We start from the raw sequence: 14,682 nt of genomic DNA on the forward strand, positions 1-14,682 counted from the left end.
GGCCGGGCAGCGGCGGCGCCATGGCGGGGCCGGCGGGGCCGGCGGGGGCGGCGTGAGCGGGTGCGTGAGTGAGGGAGGGAGGGAGTAAGGGAGGGAGGGAGCGAGGGCGGCGGGACGTGTGTGAGCGGGGGCTGCACCGCGGGCACCGCGGGCCCGGGCGCCCCGCGGGCCGCGCCCTCCCGATCCTCGGCGGCGCAGGCGGGAAGATTTTCCCTTGCAGAAAATCTCGGCGTCCCCTGACAAAGACAGGGAAAGGACAATCCCAGTTCTCTTCAGGCAGACGGCGGTAGGGTGGGAGCGCTTCCAGACTGTTGCGCCTCCAGGCCTCCCCCTCATCCTTCCGGTCTTCCCTTTCCTGCGGTGGGGCTTGTGTCTCCTCAAAGACGCAAAACCCCTGCGGCTTTCCTCCGTCCTGTGACATTTAAGCTCTCGTGTAGCTGCAGTTGAGGCCTTTCTGGCACCAGAAGGATTGGAGTGATCATCCCCTAGACGTGCAGCAATTGCCACCTGCATGTCTCTGCCTGCTGGTAGAAGCCAGAAAGATTTTTCTTTTTTTTTTTTTGCAATGCCATGTTCCTGATTTCTGTGTCATGACAGCCTACAGTTCCCTTTCCCTCACACTGATCTATTCTTCATGTGCCTGTGGTTTAGCTTTTCTCCGTTTTTATGAAATTTCGTCTTACCCACTTTTGGCAATATGCTTGTAATCACCTTGATTTTAAATTCCTCCCCTTCACACCTTCTGTACGCCTCCTGAATTCATATCACCAACAGATTACATGTGTGTCAAAACCTTGTTTAACTCAACTTCATTGATTGGTTTGTTCTCTCTTCATTACTCCTTAACAAAATGAAAAATAATATGTAATTTTGCTCCCCATAAATCATCACTGACTGTTTTTTAATCATCTGGATGGTGTCATGTGAGTGCTTGTAGATTTTTTGCATTGTGCTTTGCTGTGGTTTCTTTCCTGGCATTGGACATGGGGGAGAGGAACTCTCAACTCCCTTTTGCCTTTTAAAAAATTGTCCTTGTCCAGTCTTCTGGGACCTGTTTTACCATCCAGGAACTAACAAAGATAATTGCCAGTGAAGCTGTGGGATCTTTGTCCTCAGACTTCTTCAAGATGAGTTGGATAACATGGAGGAGCCCTATAGCTGCCCATGCTGTGAGCAGGAGATTGGATGAGAGACCTCTTGAGGTCCCTTCCCACCTCAGTCGCTGTATTTAGTTTCTCTTAACTCTCCTTTCTCTGCCTCTAAGGCCTCTGTAGCAATGGGGGAAAAGAAGATTTATGCTGCTCCGTGCCTCCAAGTTAGCTATAGATCTCAATGACATGCTGAAGAAGGATGTGTTCCTTTGGAACAATTGGGAGTGTTCAGTGTTGTAGGCATCATATTCTTAGATCCATTAATTGGGTTTAGAAAATAAAACAGACTTTTACTCTTCTGTTGGATGTAGGAGTGATGTGGGAACCACCTGTTCTCTGTGATAAAGGGAAGACACGAAACATCTGATAGATGGAAGCCATGAAGATGTCAAAGCGGTTCTTCGCTTTTGGGATTTTGGCATGCATAGCTATTTATGTTGCATACATAAAATGGCGCTTGGATTCCAAACCACTCATGGGAGCAACAGAAGGAATTGCTGAAAGCAGAGGAGATAAACTGAACCATCAGGCAGTGACCACAGATCTCTCGGTCTTTTATGGAATTATGTTTGATGCAGGAAGCACAGGAACTCGCATCCATATATTTAAATTTACACAGCAGCCAAGAGGTATGTTCTGCTCATTGCATGATAGATTAAGTCTTCCATAATGTTATGGAGCAGATTATTGATGACTCTTTTCTAGAGATTGCTTGAACAAATATGCTTCAGCTCTTTCCAGAGAGTCATCTATATTATGAATCAGGCATATAGGCTTGGATGAAATTATGAAACGTTCAACAAGAAGAAAATGCTGTAATGTCAGAATGTGAACTAAATAGCACCTGTACTTTTAGAGTGGTGGCTTGAAGAAGGGCAATTTTTCATCACGCTGGTGGAAGAGAAGATTATAAATTCAAACTGCCTTATTTCCCCAAATTTTCACCATGAGGTTGTTGGCTGTCTCCAGTTCCTGCTAGTGAGCTGCTTCTCTCTGCAGTGTCTGGTTTAGTGCATCCTTGGCTTCAGTGTTGGAAAACAAAAATTGCAAATTGTTTAATTAAAATTGCTGTGTATTACATCTGGGCAGAAACTACTCAGAAGTGAGACAGAAGTGTACAAAAAAAAATCTCCAGTTTTCCTCTGGAGTACTAAGCTTCATTTGTTTACGTGTTGTCAGCTCCTATTTGTAAAAGTCTTAAAGATCAAAGAACTTGTGTGGGTGCTGTTAGTAAGTGACCTGAAGGTTTTCAGTGTGGTGTATGGTGTGATTGACCTCTGGGGAGCACGGTAGGTTTGCATAATGGGCTGTTGTAAGGCTTAGCCAAGAAAGGTGTTAAACAACAGTCCACTGATTTCCTTCTTTTAGGGTATTCTCAAGTCTTCACTGCTTCCTTGCCTGCTTTTCTTTAAACATAATATCAGAATATATTGCAGCAAACTTTATGGAGTGTAGTTGGCTACAGGAGGACGATGACAATGTGTCGGGCTGGTGTTGTCTTCATTTCAGGTGCATGTAGGGCTACAGGTTTGCAATATGTTTAAGTCTGGCTCCCTCTGCTGTTATTGAAAAAAATGGAAAAGCTTCCACTAGGGTTTGCTGGAGCCAAGTTTAGTCAGAACAGAGCATGCTGAAATTTGGAGTCTTTGTTACAGGTGCAGTTTGAAAAGCTGCACATGGCAGATGTAAGGCCTCAAAGACAACTTGAACCCCTTGTCTGATATGCGTAAAGAATATAAGCATAGTGTACACCAGCATCTGAAAACCAGTCATGACTTTAAAAATGGTTTTCTCAGGATCTAATTCCGTAGCAAGGGCTGTATTTAGAGATCAGGTGGCTGTTGATAGTTCATTAGACAGAGGCTTCAATTGACTTCCATTAGCACATAGTAATGTAATTTGTTAAATGATTTTCTTTTTGTGTATGCGAAATTATTTGTACCATTACTTATTTTGGAATACTGCTTTTGAACAGAAACTCCCAAATTAACCCATGAGACGTTTAAAGCACTGAAACCAGGTCTATCTGCATATGCTGATGATGTCGAAAAGGTATTTAAGTGATTTCTCTTCTGTCTCCCTTACCTTCAAGCTCGCAGGAATTTAGGCACTCCCTGAGCCAGACTTACACCCAGCTCATAGCGTTTTACTGGCTCCAAAAGCCTTTGTTTTCCAAGAATTTGTCATACTGCCTTTTGAGCTCTCTGTAGCCAAAACATTCAGTGGTAGAGAGTTCTATGTCACTTTTTGAAAAAGAGACTTTCGGGTTTTGACCTGTAGCTTGATAATATCTGTTATATCCACTAAGACTTACGCAGTAGGAGATAGTGACTCCTACACTTTCTCTTGGCCCCTTGTGCTTTTAATTTGTCTCTGTTTCACATTTACAGTGAATTGAATCTCTGATCACCCTTTTGCCCTTTCAAAAGAGTTTTTAAGATGCCTTTTCTTGTTCTTTTTCTGCTCACAGAGTGCCCAGGGAATAGAAGAGCTCCTGGAAGTGGCAAAGCAGGAAGTTCCTATGGAGCTGTGGAAGTTTACTCCTCTGGTCCTGAAAGCCACAGCTGGCCTACGGTTGCTGCCAGGAGAGAAAGCTCAAAAGTTACTGGATAAGGTACTATTTCTTGTTTTTCCATTTGCTTGCCAGAAATTTTATAGCAAACTGTGTAACGTGCGTATTTTTTTGTGTACGTGAGTCAATTCCCATTGTTTAACCCCGAAAACAGTGCAGAGCCATCTGATCTCAAATGCACTTGGGGGAGAAGTTGTGTGAGTGCAAGCACAGAGGAATGATGGCAGCTCCAAGTAAACCAGGAGATGACAGATAACATAACAAATGCAGTGAGATCCTGCTAACAGTAACTACAGGCCTGTTCATACTGGTCATGTTTAGCGGTGAGTTTGACCAGGATGGTGCTATTTTGAGAAAAGCTCTCTACTGTTTGATTGGCCACATTGTCAACCTGCTGCTGCAAGGTCGCTCCTTTATATTGATTGAAAACAATGTAAATTGTATTTATAGGCGTGTAAAATACATTTAATATTTTAAAATATTACAAAAATAAACAAAACGTGTTCTAGACCTTTGAGATGCAGGAAAAGTTTATTAAGTGTGCTTAAGTACACTGAGTGTACTCTTTTTCTAAGCAATAATTGGAAGGAAGAAATGGGGGGTGGTTGAAATCAAAGTCTCTGCTGCCTGCAGCCTGGCCAGTACTTTTCCACACTGAATTTCAGCTGAAACTTTAGAGGACCCTGCAAAGCTAGGGCTCTGCTGCCTCCTGTAGGATAGGGTATAGAAGATCATTATCAGCCAACATGCTCTTGTTGGAAATGCAGTTCCCTGGGACATTCCTGAAAGCTAGGCTGTCCATCTCCTGCCTTTCCCATGCATATATGGTACCCTGTGGGTCACCAATTGCAGCAAAGTAAACTGGAGTCCCTTTCCTACCCATTGTATTCCTTGCTAATGGCACTTTTGAGCAGCCTTCATCCTTGAAAACCCACACATCCATTTCCTGTCTCTGCACCAAACTGCAGAGCCCGCGTGTAAAGATGATGCTGTTGGCCTCTTGAACTTGAAACAAAGTCGTGAGCAGCAGTCAGGAGGATTTAGCCCAAGAAGAGGAGCAGTAGTGTAAAACTGGAATTTTAAAAAACTTGGTTTCCAGCTGAAAAAATATTTCTCTGAATGTAGCTTTTATTTGAACTATAGGTGAAGGAGATTTTTCAGGCCTCTCCCTTCTTTGTGAGGGACGACTGCGTGTCAATAATGAATGGAACCGATGAAGGTAGGCTGTCTTGTGGAGACTCCTGCAGTTGTGGAGATTCCTGCTGCACTGTGACAAGTCCTGTACTCACTGTAGTGGGAACCCACAAGTAGGGGGTTTGACAGAGTTTTTATGCTGCCACAGGCAGTGCCTGCCAAAGAGATCTTGTGCTACATTTTCCAGTTTGAAGTCCTGAACTCTGTCCTGATCTTGAAAGCTCTGAGTGTTGGGCAGTTCCTGTAGAATCACCAGGAAGCCACTGTGCAGTCAGCACTTCTAGAAAAGTTTCTTTATATCTGCTTGTTGAGATGGTCTTCAACAACTAGGTTTGCACCTCTTGACAGTGCTTATCAGAACTTTCTGGAAGTATTTGGTCATAATGTTAATTATAACTGATCTAATGAGTGGGACTGTGAGTTCAGTCTGAAAAAAAATACTATATAGAGAAGAAAATATATGCTGAAGTAAGTTGATGTTCATCAAAAAATGCTGAGGACAGAACATCTAAATTCTAAGTAACTGAGTGTTGAAATGTGTTTTAATTCTGCTTAGAAACCAAACTTTAAAATAGGTGAAGCTGTTTATGAGTTTCTTTTTTTGCTACTTAATGGAAGAAAGACATTGTAATTCTTCTTTTTGTTTTGTTTTAAAATCATTAATAACAGTGACAGCCTTGGTTCAGCCAAGGGTTGAAACGGACCATGCTCCCTAGAATGCTTTGAGTTTTAACCACATGAATAAATATTTGAATTTGTTAACATAAGGCCCGCTAATTCACCTAATTTATGGAGAAACAGTTTATAAAACAAAAAGAGGACAGAAACAGCATAGCTCACAAAATTGCTTAGAGGAAAACAGGAAAAATTAGAACACTGAAAGATAAAAATTCTTAGTATTCAAAAGGAAAGTTGAGTGCCTGATATCAAACAAAATTCTACAAGTGGATGTTTTCCTAGAAGACAAACAATGTGAATCTCAGTCATCTTATTGTCTTTTAACTAAGGACTGAAGCCTTTGTAACTTATTGCCTAACTTTTTGGCCTGTGAAATACAGGGTTCTACAGACATTTCATACATGGGGCTTCTCTCCCAAATATCACATAAGCTCTGATAGAGAAGGTAATTCTCTTTGTTCAAGGCATCTTACCTTGGTTTTGGACAGCCATTGACAGTTCTGGAAATGTAATCTACTTGTTACTGCTGTGAGTTGAAATGGTGTGATTTAACAGTGCATCTTCTGAATCTTTTCCTCATTAGGTATTTCAGCCTGGATCACAATAAACTTTTTAACAGGTATGTGTACACGAGCATGTACATAAAGATACGATGGATGCTGTGAAAGTCATGCTATTCTCTGCCCCTGCTTAGGATTTGCTCATTCATTGGGATGGAATGAGAGAAAGAAGAATCTGAGAATAAGTCAGCAGTTATTTTTGGCCTGGCCTATTTAAGTCATTAGGATTTTGGCCTTTTACTTGACAGAGTGAGGAGTTTAATCTTTTTCCCTAGATGTTTAATGTAACTTTTCTTTCAATTCCCTGTAGGGTACCAGGGCATTTTATTCCTTTTTGAGTCTGCTGTGACTCTGGCTAAATTTTTAATGTGAATGTTCTAGATGTGCTTGGCAGCTGCACAGAGTAAAAGAAAATGCTATGCTACTTCCTTACAGATTTATAACGTAGAAATGCCACAAGTGTTTACACTGCTGGGTGAGAAAAGGATAGCTGAAGAGTAGAGAAAAAACTAAGCTGAAGACCTCTCTGACAATATGTAATGTAGTCTGCCATCCAAGTGCTCTGTTCAGCACACACTGTGTGGAACAACGTGCTCTGAAGCTTTTTATGCCCACAGGAAATATCAGAAAGATTAGTGATCTTCAAACATCAGCTATCATGAGGTGTACTGAGGTACTTGGCACAAACTGTCCTTGTCAAGAAGGTGCATTTGAGGGATCTAACTGAGAAGAACTAGAATTAAATGAGAGGAGAGGTCTTGGCTGGCAGCAGGAAGAATTCCAAGAGAGCTGAGTCTATTAGGCCAGCTCTTTTCAGTATGTCATCCCTTTGGCCATAGGAAACTGCAAAATACTGCTAAGGGATCAGGGAGAGGTGGCCAAGAAAACCACATTCCTCTGTGTTACAAAGTGGTTACCAGAGTAGGGTTTGTAAAAGGGTCCTTGCATCCACTGAAAAATGTTTAGGAATGCAGTAACCAAAGCTGCTGTAATTAGGACATGAACAGCCACCAGAGAAATAAGAGAAACTCTTGTCACTTCAGGTCTGATAAAGCCAAAATCAGTGCCCAGTAGGTAACAGTATAATTTAGTGCTGTCTGGAAGCTGACAGATGGAGTTAGATTATTCCCTTTCTTTACCACTGTACTTCTGGTTTTGTTCCTGCCCAGTTTCTCACAATGCCCACCTTGGATTTCTCTGTTCTGTCACACATTTCAGGTAGGCTAGATGATCCACAGAAGAGAAGTGTAGGGATGCTGGATTTGGGTGGTGGATCAACACAGATCACCTTCCTTCCACGCGCTGAGGTAATGTGAACATACACACTGTTGGGAAATGCTGGTGCAGAAATCAGTAACTGCTCAGATTTCTTTCCCTTGGAAACAGATCAAGAGTTCATCAGTGTGACATGAAGCCACACTTGTGACAGAAAAACCCAGATCACTTGGTCACATCTGCCTTGTTATAGTCAGTCACAGAGGCATTCACAACTCTTTGTCCATCCTCATAGTCCAGCTCTGGGTCAGTGGTGCATGTGGCGAGTCTGCCAGGGCTGCTTTATCTTGAAAATACCACGTTCACCTGAGTGTCTTAATCCTTGACTCTCAGTTTGTGCCGCTTCTAATGAAGAACTCAAAATGCAATGCTGTTAATGAATTCAAGTCCAACATTTGGCCTACAGTGGGTTTTAGGAACACAATAAGATGCCTTCTTGATCCTGGTTTTCAATTTTCCTGGGTTCACTCAGTTGCAAATGAATGCTTTCTAAGGAGCAACTGCTGTTATGCAGTAAAAAATACACTCTGATGTCATTTGAGCTTCCTGGTGTGGCATTTTTGTAAGTGTTCTGTGAGCTGGAAGCCCTGTGAGTGTAGAGTTGTAAGGCCATGGCCTGAGCAGAGATAGTGTTCCTAGTAAAGCTGCACAAAAACAGAGGGATGGGATGCTGTGTCCAGCCTGGGATAATCAAGACACGCATTGTTACAGCAGAATGACAAGGGATGTGAAGGGTCTGGGATGTGGAAATTCTGGACATAGAGATTGTGTTAAGATATAAGCAGCATGAACAGCATTGTGGCCTGAGCTTTGCTCCCCACAAACGTGCTAGTGCCGGTGCGTTTGGGGAACATGTTGCAAAGTGTGTTAGATAATTATCCTTTCATTTTTTCAGACTACAGACTGGTCCTCTGTTCCTTGGCAAGCACAGTGATGTGCTTTTCCTCTGGCTTGTGCAAGTTCACAGATTAATTCCACTCAAGTAGGAAGTTAATGTGTGCCTGGCTTTTGTATTACTTTGCTCACAGTTTTCTGTAGTAGGGATCATGTGAAGAGGTAGTTGCTGTAATCTCTTGACAAAAGCAGTTAAGAGCTGGAATAAGGATTCCTTTTAATGAAAGTGATTTTTTTATACAGCATTTTGGTGTGGATACAAATAGAAATGTAACCAGTGTAGACCCTGTCATGTGAAGACACTACTAGCTCCAGGTTTTGTGGTTGTCTTGCATATCAGCAGTCAATTTGAAATACTTGTGAATTCATAATTTCTCTCTAAATCCTGCTAGGATTGTTTCACGTTTTTCCTAACTTTTGGAAGATTACTTTGTTGATGTTTGCTGCTGGCTGGCAGAAACCTGTCAGTGACATCTTTTTCTCCCTTCAGGAAACTCTCCAGACATCACCAGCTGGCCACACAACTTCATTTCAGATGTTTAATCACACCTACAAGCTGTATTCCTACAGGTTAGTTATGGGAAGGAGAGCACACTGTAAAAATCAAAGCTTTCTGTGAAGCCAGTGAGATCTAAGTGTTTTTCTGAACTGGAGTCCTTGCCAATGAGTACCGGGAAGAAGTGGAGACACTTGAGCCGTGTGATTGTGGTAGATTAACCTTGGCTGCCCACCATGTGCCCACCAAGCCACTCTATCACTCCCATTCCATTAATAGGACAGAGAGAAGAAAACATGACAAAAAACTCATGGGTCAAGATAAGTACAGGGAGGTCACTTACCAATTGCTGTTATGGGCAAAAGAGACTTGACTTAGAGAATTTAATTTATTGCCAATTAAACAGTAAGATAATGAGAAATAAGAATAAAATCAAAAACACTTTCCCTCCACCCCTCCCTCCTTCCCAGGCTCACCTTCACTCCCAACTCCTTTACCTCTTCACCGCTGAGCAGCACAGGAGAATGGAGAATGAGGGTTGGAGTCAGTTCATAGCGCTTTGTCTCTGTCATTCCTTCCTCCTTGTTGTCTTCCCTTGCTCCCAGTATTTTGGGCAGAGACAAGCAGCTTCTTCCCACCTGTATTTGCTGTGGGGTATGTTTGGGCTCAAAAAGAGTCAGTTCTGTATGCTAGTGGCTGGACTGCCTTTGGAATACCATTGCCAGTTCTTCAAGAGCCAGATTACAGCTGTCAGCTATTGCCTGAGCTTTTCAGAGAGCGATTATCATTCTGGGTGAGAGTAATCTGAGAGCAGGTTGTCACACTGTTCCTCTTATGTGCATGAGCTGCTCACTTGAGCCTCTTGGCTGTGACTGTGTAGAGGAGACTGGCATGTCCCAGCCAGGTTGTCGGTGGAGTATCAGAGGAATGATGTTTGTTGTTCACAGAGGCTTTTATCCCTTTGCAGTTACCTGGGACTTGGGCTGATGTCAGCAAGGCTTGCCATTTTGGGCGGAGTTGAGGGAAAACCCTGTAAGTTATGGGCAGTCCTCAAGTCTTGTCTCTGAGCACAGGGTGGTGGTGGGGGGAGGAGTTGTATGACCCCTTCCCTCTGGGCTCAAGGTTCCCGAATGGCATGTGGACTCCTGTCGCTATGGCTGGGTGCATTTGAGACAAATGCAGGAGGTGACATTGCTAGATCCCAGGAGACTTGGATTCTTGCCAGCCCTGGGTGGGAGGCAGGCATGGGACATCTGAGCCGTGTCTGGACTGTGGAGGTGCCTTGCTGGGGATGAGGGTTCTGAATTTAACTCTTCATGTTTTTGTTTAATGTGGCTTTGTTTTACTTCTGTAGCAGAAGGGGAGGAGTTGATCAGCCCTTGTTTACCACCTGGCTTCAAATCTGAATGGCAACATGCTGAGATAGTGTACAAAATTAAAGGACAGAAGGCAGGTATAGTGATTTATCACTCTTCCTATCTAGGCCAGCTGTGATTAGCAGAGGAAATCAAACTCTCAGCCTCTTGCAAAGATACCAGACTCTGTTTACTCTTCTGTCTGGCTCCTCTTGCCATGCTGTTAAAGAGATCATGCAGCTCTTTCCTGTTGTGCCGTGAGGTGTCTGTCCAGTCAGTAAAGCTGCTAGTAGTGATGCGGATGGACTTGAACAATCCTTGAACAGGTCTTTTCAAAATTCTTCTGTCTCAAATGATGTTGTCCATCTCTGATGTATCACATACTTAGTCCCATCCTGGGGATGGTAGGTGTTTGCCTCTGGAAGAAGAAACAGTTCTCTGTGAAGATCTTATGGAGTGCTATTTTGCAAAAGGGAGCCTGTTTCTTGGCAGATACTAAGTAAATTGTATGTATATATAACTCTCTGTATATATATATATATATAATATGCTGGGGGGGGTTGCCTTCTTTTAGGTGAGCCTCTTTATGAGTCTTGTTCTAATAAAGTGGCAAAGATGCTCTACAAAAAAGTGCATAAAGCTGAGGAAGTGAAGGACTTGGATTTTTACACTTTCTCCTACTACTATGACCGTGCAGCAGAGGCTGGTCTCATAGGTATGTCTGCTCCTGGTTTTGTTTCATTTTAAATGACAAGTTATAAAATAAATGGTAACACTTGCAGACATCATGATGCTTTGCTAAGCTGTCATGGAATATAGTCTGTTGTTACACTGCTGTGCAGCATTGAAGCATTGATCTTGACTGGATATTAATTTCTATAGAGAAGGTATGGGGCTGTGAAATAGGATCTGCAACGTTTGGTAATAGTTTTTAAACAAACTGTTTACGTTTCAGAAGAGGTTTTGTTGTCTGATTACAATCCAAAATAGAAAAAACTTCATAATGGTAAACAAATTTCTCAGTCAGTAAAGCGGTAAAAATTATTTGGGCTGTGTGTTTTGCTCCACTGACCTTTTTAGATGGAATGAAGATTTTCAGATACTTCCACACTTTTCCAAAATTTGTCACATCTCTTTTCCAGCGGTATGCTGGTGTACAGAAGGCTGTCAGGTTCAGCGGTAGAAAGCAGATTATGACATCTCAAGTTAGTTTGGACAAACCTACCCCCCTCCTTGGCCAGTTTCTTTTTACAAATAATTTCAGATTTAATGTGTTCCAGAGCACCAGTGCCCTGTCAGATCTGGTCACAGGTGTTTAACTGTGTTCAGGCACTGCTGGCAGAGCAGCAAAGACATGGAGATCAAGTGAGAGAGTCTGTAAACTATGTTTCTATAGGAAACGAGTCTAAAGGTTCTTCATAAGCAAAGACTTTTCAGTCTGTAGTCAGAATCTTTTAAAGGTTCTTTTACGTTTAAAACCAGTCTGAATTTTGACATTGATTTCAGTGGCTCAAGATTTGATTTTGAAACAACTTTCATGACTTGAATCTACAGTTGCCTTTATACAAAGACCGTAAAAGACCAGTTTTTTTTTTCTTTTAGATAAAGAAAAAGGAGGAAGCTTAACTGTCAGTGACTTCGAAATTGCGGCTAAATATGGTGAGTAAAATATAATCAAACACTTACTAGTTATTGTGTGTAAATTCATTCCCAGGTGGCAAATGTGTGACACGCTAAGAAGCCTGATGTTTTTAAGGAAGTATTAAGTACCTCTACATAGCATCTCACCAACACTTCTGCTTTTTTCTGAAAATCTCAACTATTTTTATATTAACTTTTGCTTTTGCAGCCGACATAAGACACATCTTATAATACATATATTTCAAAACTCTTTCAAGAATTACTAGTAAATAATTACTTGACACTTAACAACTGTTCTGAAATCATGCTTACAAGATAATTGTGGCTTTATTATCCTGTTAGCATAACCTGTTCTAATCCGGTTTAATTTTTCTTTTTGTTCATTTGCTTGATTGTTAGTCAGAAAAGGGGGAAAACCGGTTCATAGCTTTTCACTTCATCAGCTACGGAGAGAACTGCCTACACAGATTTACTAATGTAAACATTCTTTTCTTAATACCACAAACTCAGGCTTTGATCAAACTGTCATGGGGTTTTTTGGTAAACTTTATGTATGACTGAACAATTGCTGTTCTGATTTTTGGACTACCATTTGTGTAATTCATCCTGAGAAAGGTTTTATTTTGATTTCATCGTTTCTTTTATTTTGTTTTGGGTTTTTTTAATTTGGTTTTGTCAACATTTGTCGAGTGCTGGTGCTCCAGAAAGATGACACAACTGAAGTTGCTTATATATTTGAAGCCTTGAATTAGAAGAAGTTGGAGGCTCTTTTCCTGGAGAGATACAAGAAATTCTGTCTCCCTCTTAGGGGAGAGACAGAATGTCTGGATCTTCCTTCCAAAGCTTATGTGCTTCTCCTAATTTGTGTGTGTCATTTCAACCCCATTGTGACAGGTTCCATCACTGCACAGCTCAACTGACAAGAGGTGGTTTATGGATTCGAGATTTTTCAAAGCTGGGCTGTTGCTACACCTGAGCCCACAGTGTGCATTCAGACACCATTTTTTTTCTCCTTAGTTTGTAAGACCATGGAAATCAGCCCTGGAAGCAGCCCTTTTCTCTGCATGGACCTCACGTACATCACCTTCCTCCTGCAAGAGCTGGGCTTCCCAAAGAGCCAAGCCTTTAAGGTGATGCACAAAATGGATTTCTGGGGAAAGTGGGCAGGAGGGTGCCAAGGCAGGAGTCGTCATGCTCGTAGCTCAGTTCTTGATTTGCCTTCCTGCTACAACACATGCTCTGTGATTGTGGATGGTATCACCATCTGGTTGTCATAACCTTCAGCACCGTGTTCAACTTGCATGCTTCAGATTCTCCCGAAGAATTGTGTTTTAACTTTTTTGCCTTTTTTTTTTTTCCAGCTTGCCCGGAAAATTAACAATGTTGAAACAAGCTGGGCATTGGGAGCCACTTTCCATTACATCGACTCACTCAATAGACTGCAGTACTAAAGCTCCTAGAAGGTGACTTTTGGGAATCTCCATTTTTTGAAAGCCCAACATGGGAGAACCTGTTGAAGGACATGCTTTTGGCTTCTGGAGTCTTTTGGAAGGTCATCATGAAACAGGTTCCTTTCCTTCCACCACCTCCCAAGTCCTCTCCATCGCTAGCTCTTTTTTATAGTGCAGAGTGCAGTGTGTAAAAAATAAGCCTTGATTTGACAGCATCTGGCGTCAGCTTGATGTAAAACTTGATCATTATGGAAGGAAAACCAAGACTCTGCAGGACATCTATGATCTCTATGAGAAAAACACACCTTTTTGGAATATGCCTGTACTATGAGCTTGCAGTATGCTAAAGTTGCTGTAGGAAACGGTCACTCCACAAGAAACTCTTTACTGTCCTGATTTCAGGGTGTTTTTTCATGTTTGTCAGCAGTTTTCAGTGATGATTTTTATGTTACTACTTGTGTTTGAAGGTGAACTTGCGTGTGTGCAAAAATGGTGCATTTACACAGATGCTGACAGGCAGCAGCTTTGAAATGCAGCGTGGACATTGCAGCTCTGTTTTCCACTTGCTGAAGGAGGAAAGCTCGGGAGCACTCTAGAAACCGGATATGAACTTGGAGGCATGAGCCTGTGTGCCCTGTAGCATTAAAGCCTAATGTTGATTCCCTGCCTTTGGGAGGTGGATGGTGAAAGACAACATCAGATTTGCTGGATCTAGATGAGCAAGGCCTAGGAACTGGGTACAGGGATAATGATGGATTTGACAGTTCTAGAGTCAGTTGGAGTAAGGTCAATGAACAAGACACAGTCACAAAAATAAACCCTGAGCATGGCTTGTTGGATGTTGCAGACCTTTGTGCCTTGGTAAGGTTGATGCGGGGCCTGGGGTGAATGCATTTGTGTGGTGCCGCTTCTTCTGTGAAGCTGCTGCTTCTTCTGTGATAAAAGAATGTATTGTGCACTGAGCCATGGCAGGGTAGCTGCAGTGCAGTGCTCCCAGTGCGTGGGCAGGGGCAGCAGGAGCTGGAGGGGACATGCTGCGCTGTTTGTAACCTAACTGTGGAATTGTGATGTATTTGTATGGATCTATAGAGAAGACTCGAGTGGTCTTTTGGTGGTGCAAAAGAGCTCAGCTTCCCCGAGAGCCAGCAGTGCCTGCCCTGACTCCTGGGCTCACGGCAGCAATACGTGGTGGCTTGGAGGCGTGCTGCGTGCATGGCTGCGGGCTCTGCAGCTGAGCATACCGGGGACACTTGAACCCCGCCGTTCTGACAATAAACTCCTAATTTAAAATGAAAACGTGTTGGTGGTGGTGGAGTGACTTTTAGCGCCAGAGGCCGCACAGCGGGTGGGTTGAGAAATTAATGCCCTGATGCCACCCCTGACCCCTCGGGCCATCACAGTCCTGCCGCCATCCG

The 14,682-nt window shown here is 42.7% G+C and overlaps 1 protein-coding gene across 3 annotated transcripts; it reads left to right on the top strand.

Moving 5' to 3' along the window:
- Positions 1–2: 2 nt before the first annotated feature.
- ENTPD6 (ectonucleoside triphosphate diphosphohydrolase 6 (putative)) lies at positions 3–14,563 on the top strand. 3 transcript variants are annotated; one of them, XM_027696959.1, is made up of 14 exons: positions 3–60; positions 1,463–1,780; positions 3,127–3,203; positions 3,622–3,765; positions 4,867–4,942; positions 6,179–6,214; positions 7,374–7,462; positions 8,815–8,894; positions 9,788–9,852; positions 10,175–10,273; positions 10,750–10,890; positions 11,778–11,834; positions 12,834–12,946; positions 13,178–14,563. In XM_027696959.1, the coding sequence occupies exons 2-14, from the start codon at positions 1,522–1,524 to the stop codon at positions 13,265–13,267; spliced, it is 1,326 nt and encodes a 441-aa protein (XP_027552760.1). In that variant the 5' UTR covers positions 3–60; positions 1,463–1,521; the 3' UTR covers positions 13,268–14,563. The 3 variants fall into 3 exon arrangements, with proteins under 3 accessions (XP_027552760.1, XP_027552762.1, XP_027552761.1); XM_027696960.1 differs by lacking the exon at positions 3–60 and adding an exon at positions 909–1,202; XM_027696961.1 differs by lacking the exons at positions 12,834–12,946; positions 13,178–14,563 and adding an exon at positions 12,711–12,827.
- The last annotated feature ends 119 nt before the right edge of the window (positions 14,564–14,682 follow it).

Source organism: Neopelma chrysocephalum, unplaced genomic scaffold (genome assembly GCF_003984885.1).
Source record: "Neopelma chrysocephalum unplaced genomic scaffold, ASM398488v2 Primary Assembly neopelma1_117, whole genome shotgun sequence".
Classification (NCBI taxonomy): Eukaryota; Metazoa; Chordata; class Aves; order Passeriformes; family Pipridae; genus Neopelma; species Neopelma chrysocephalum.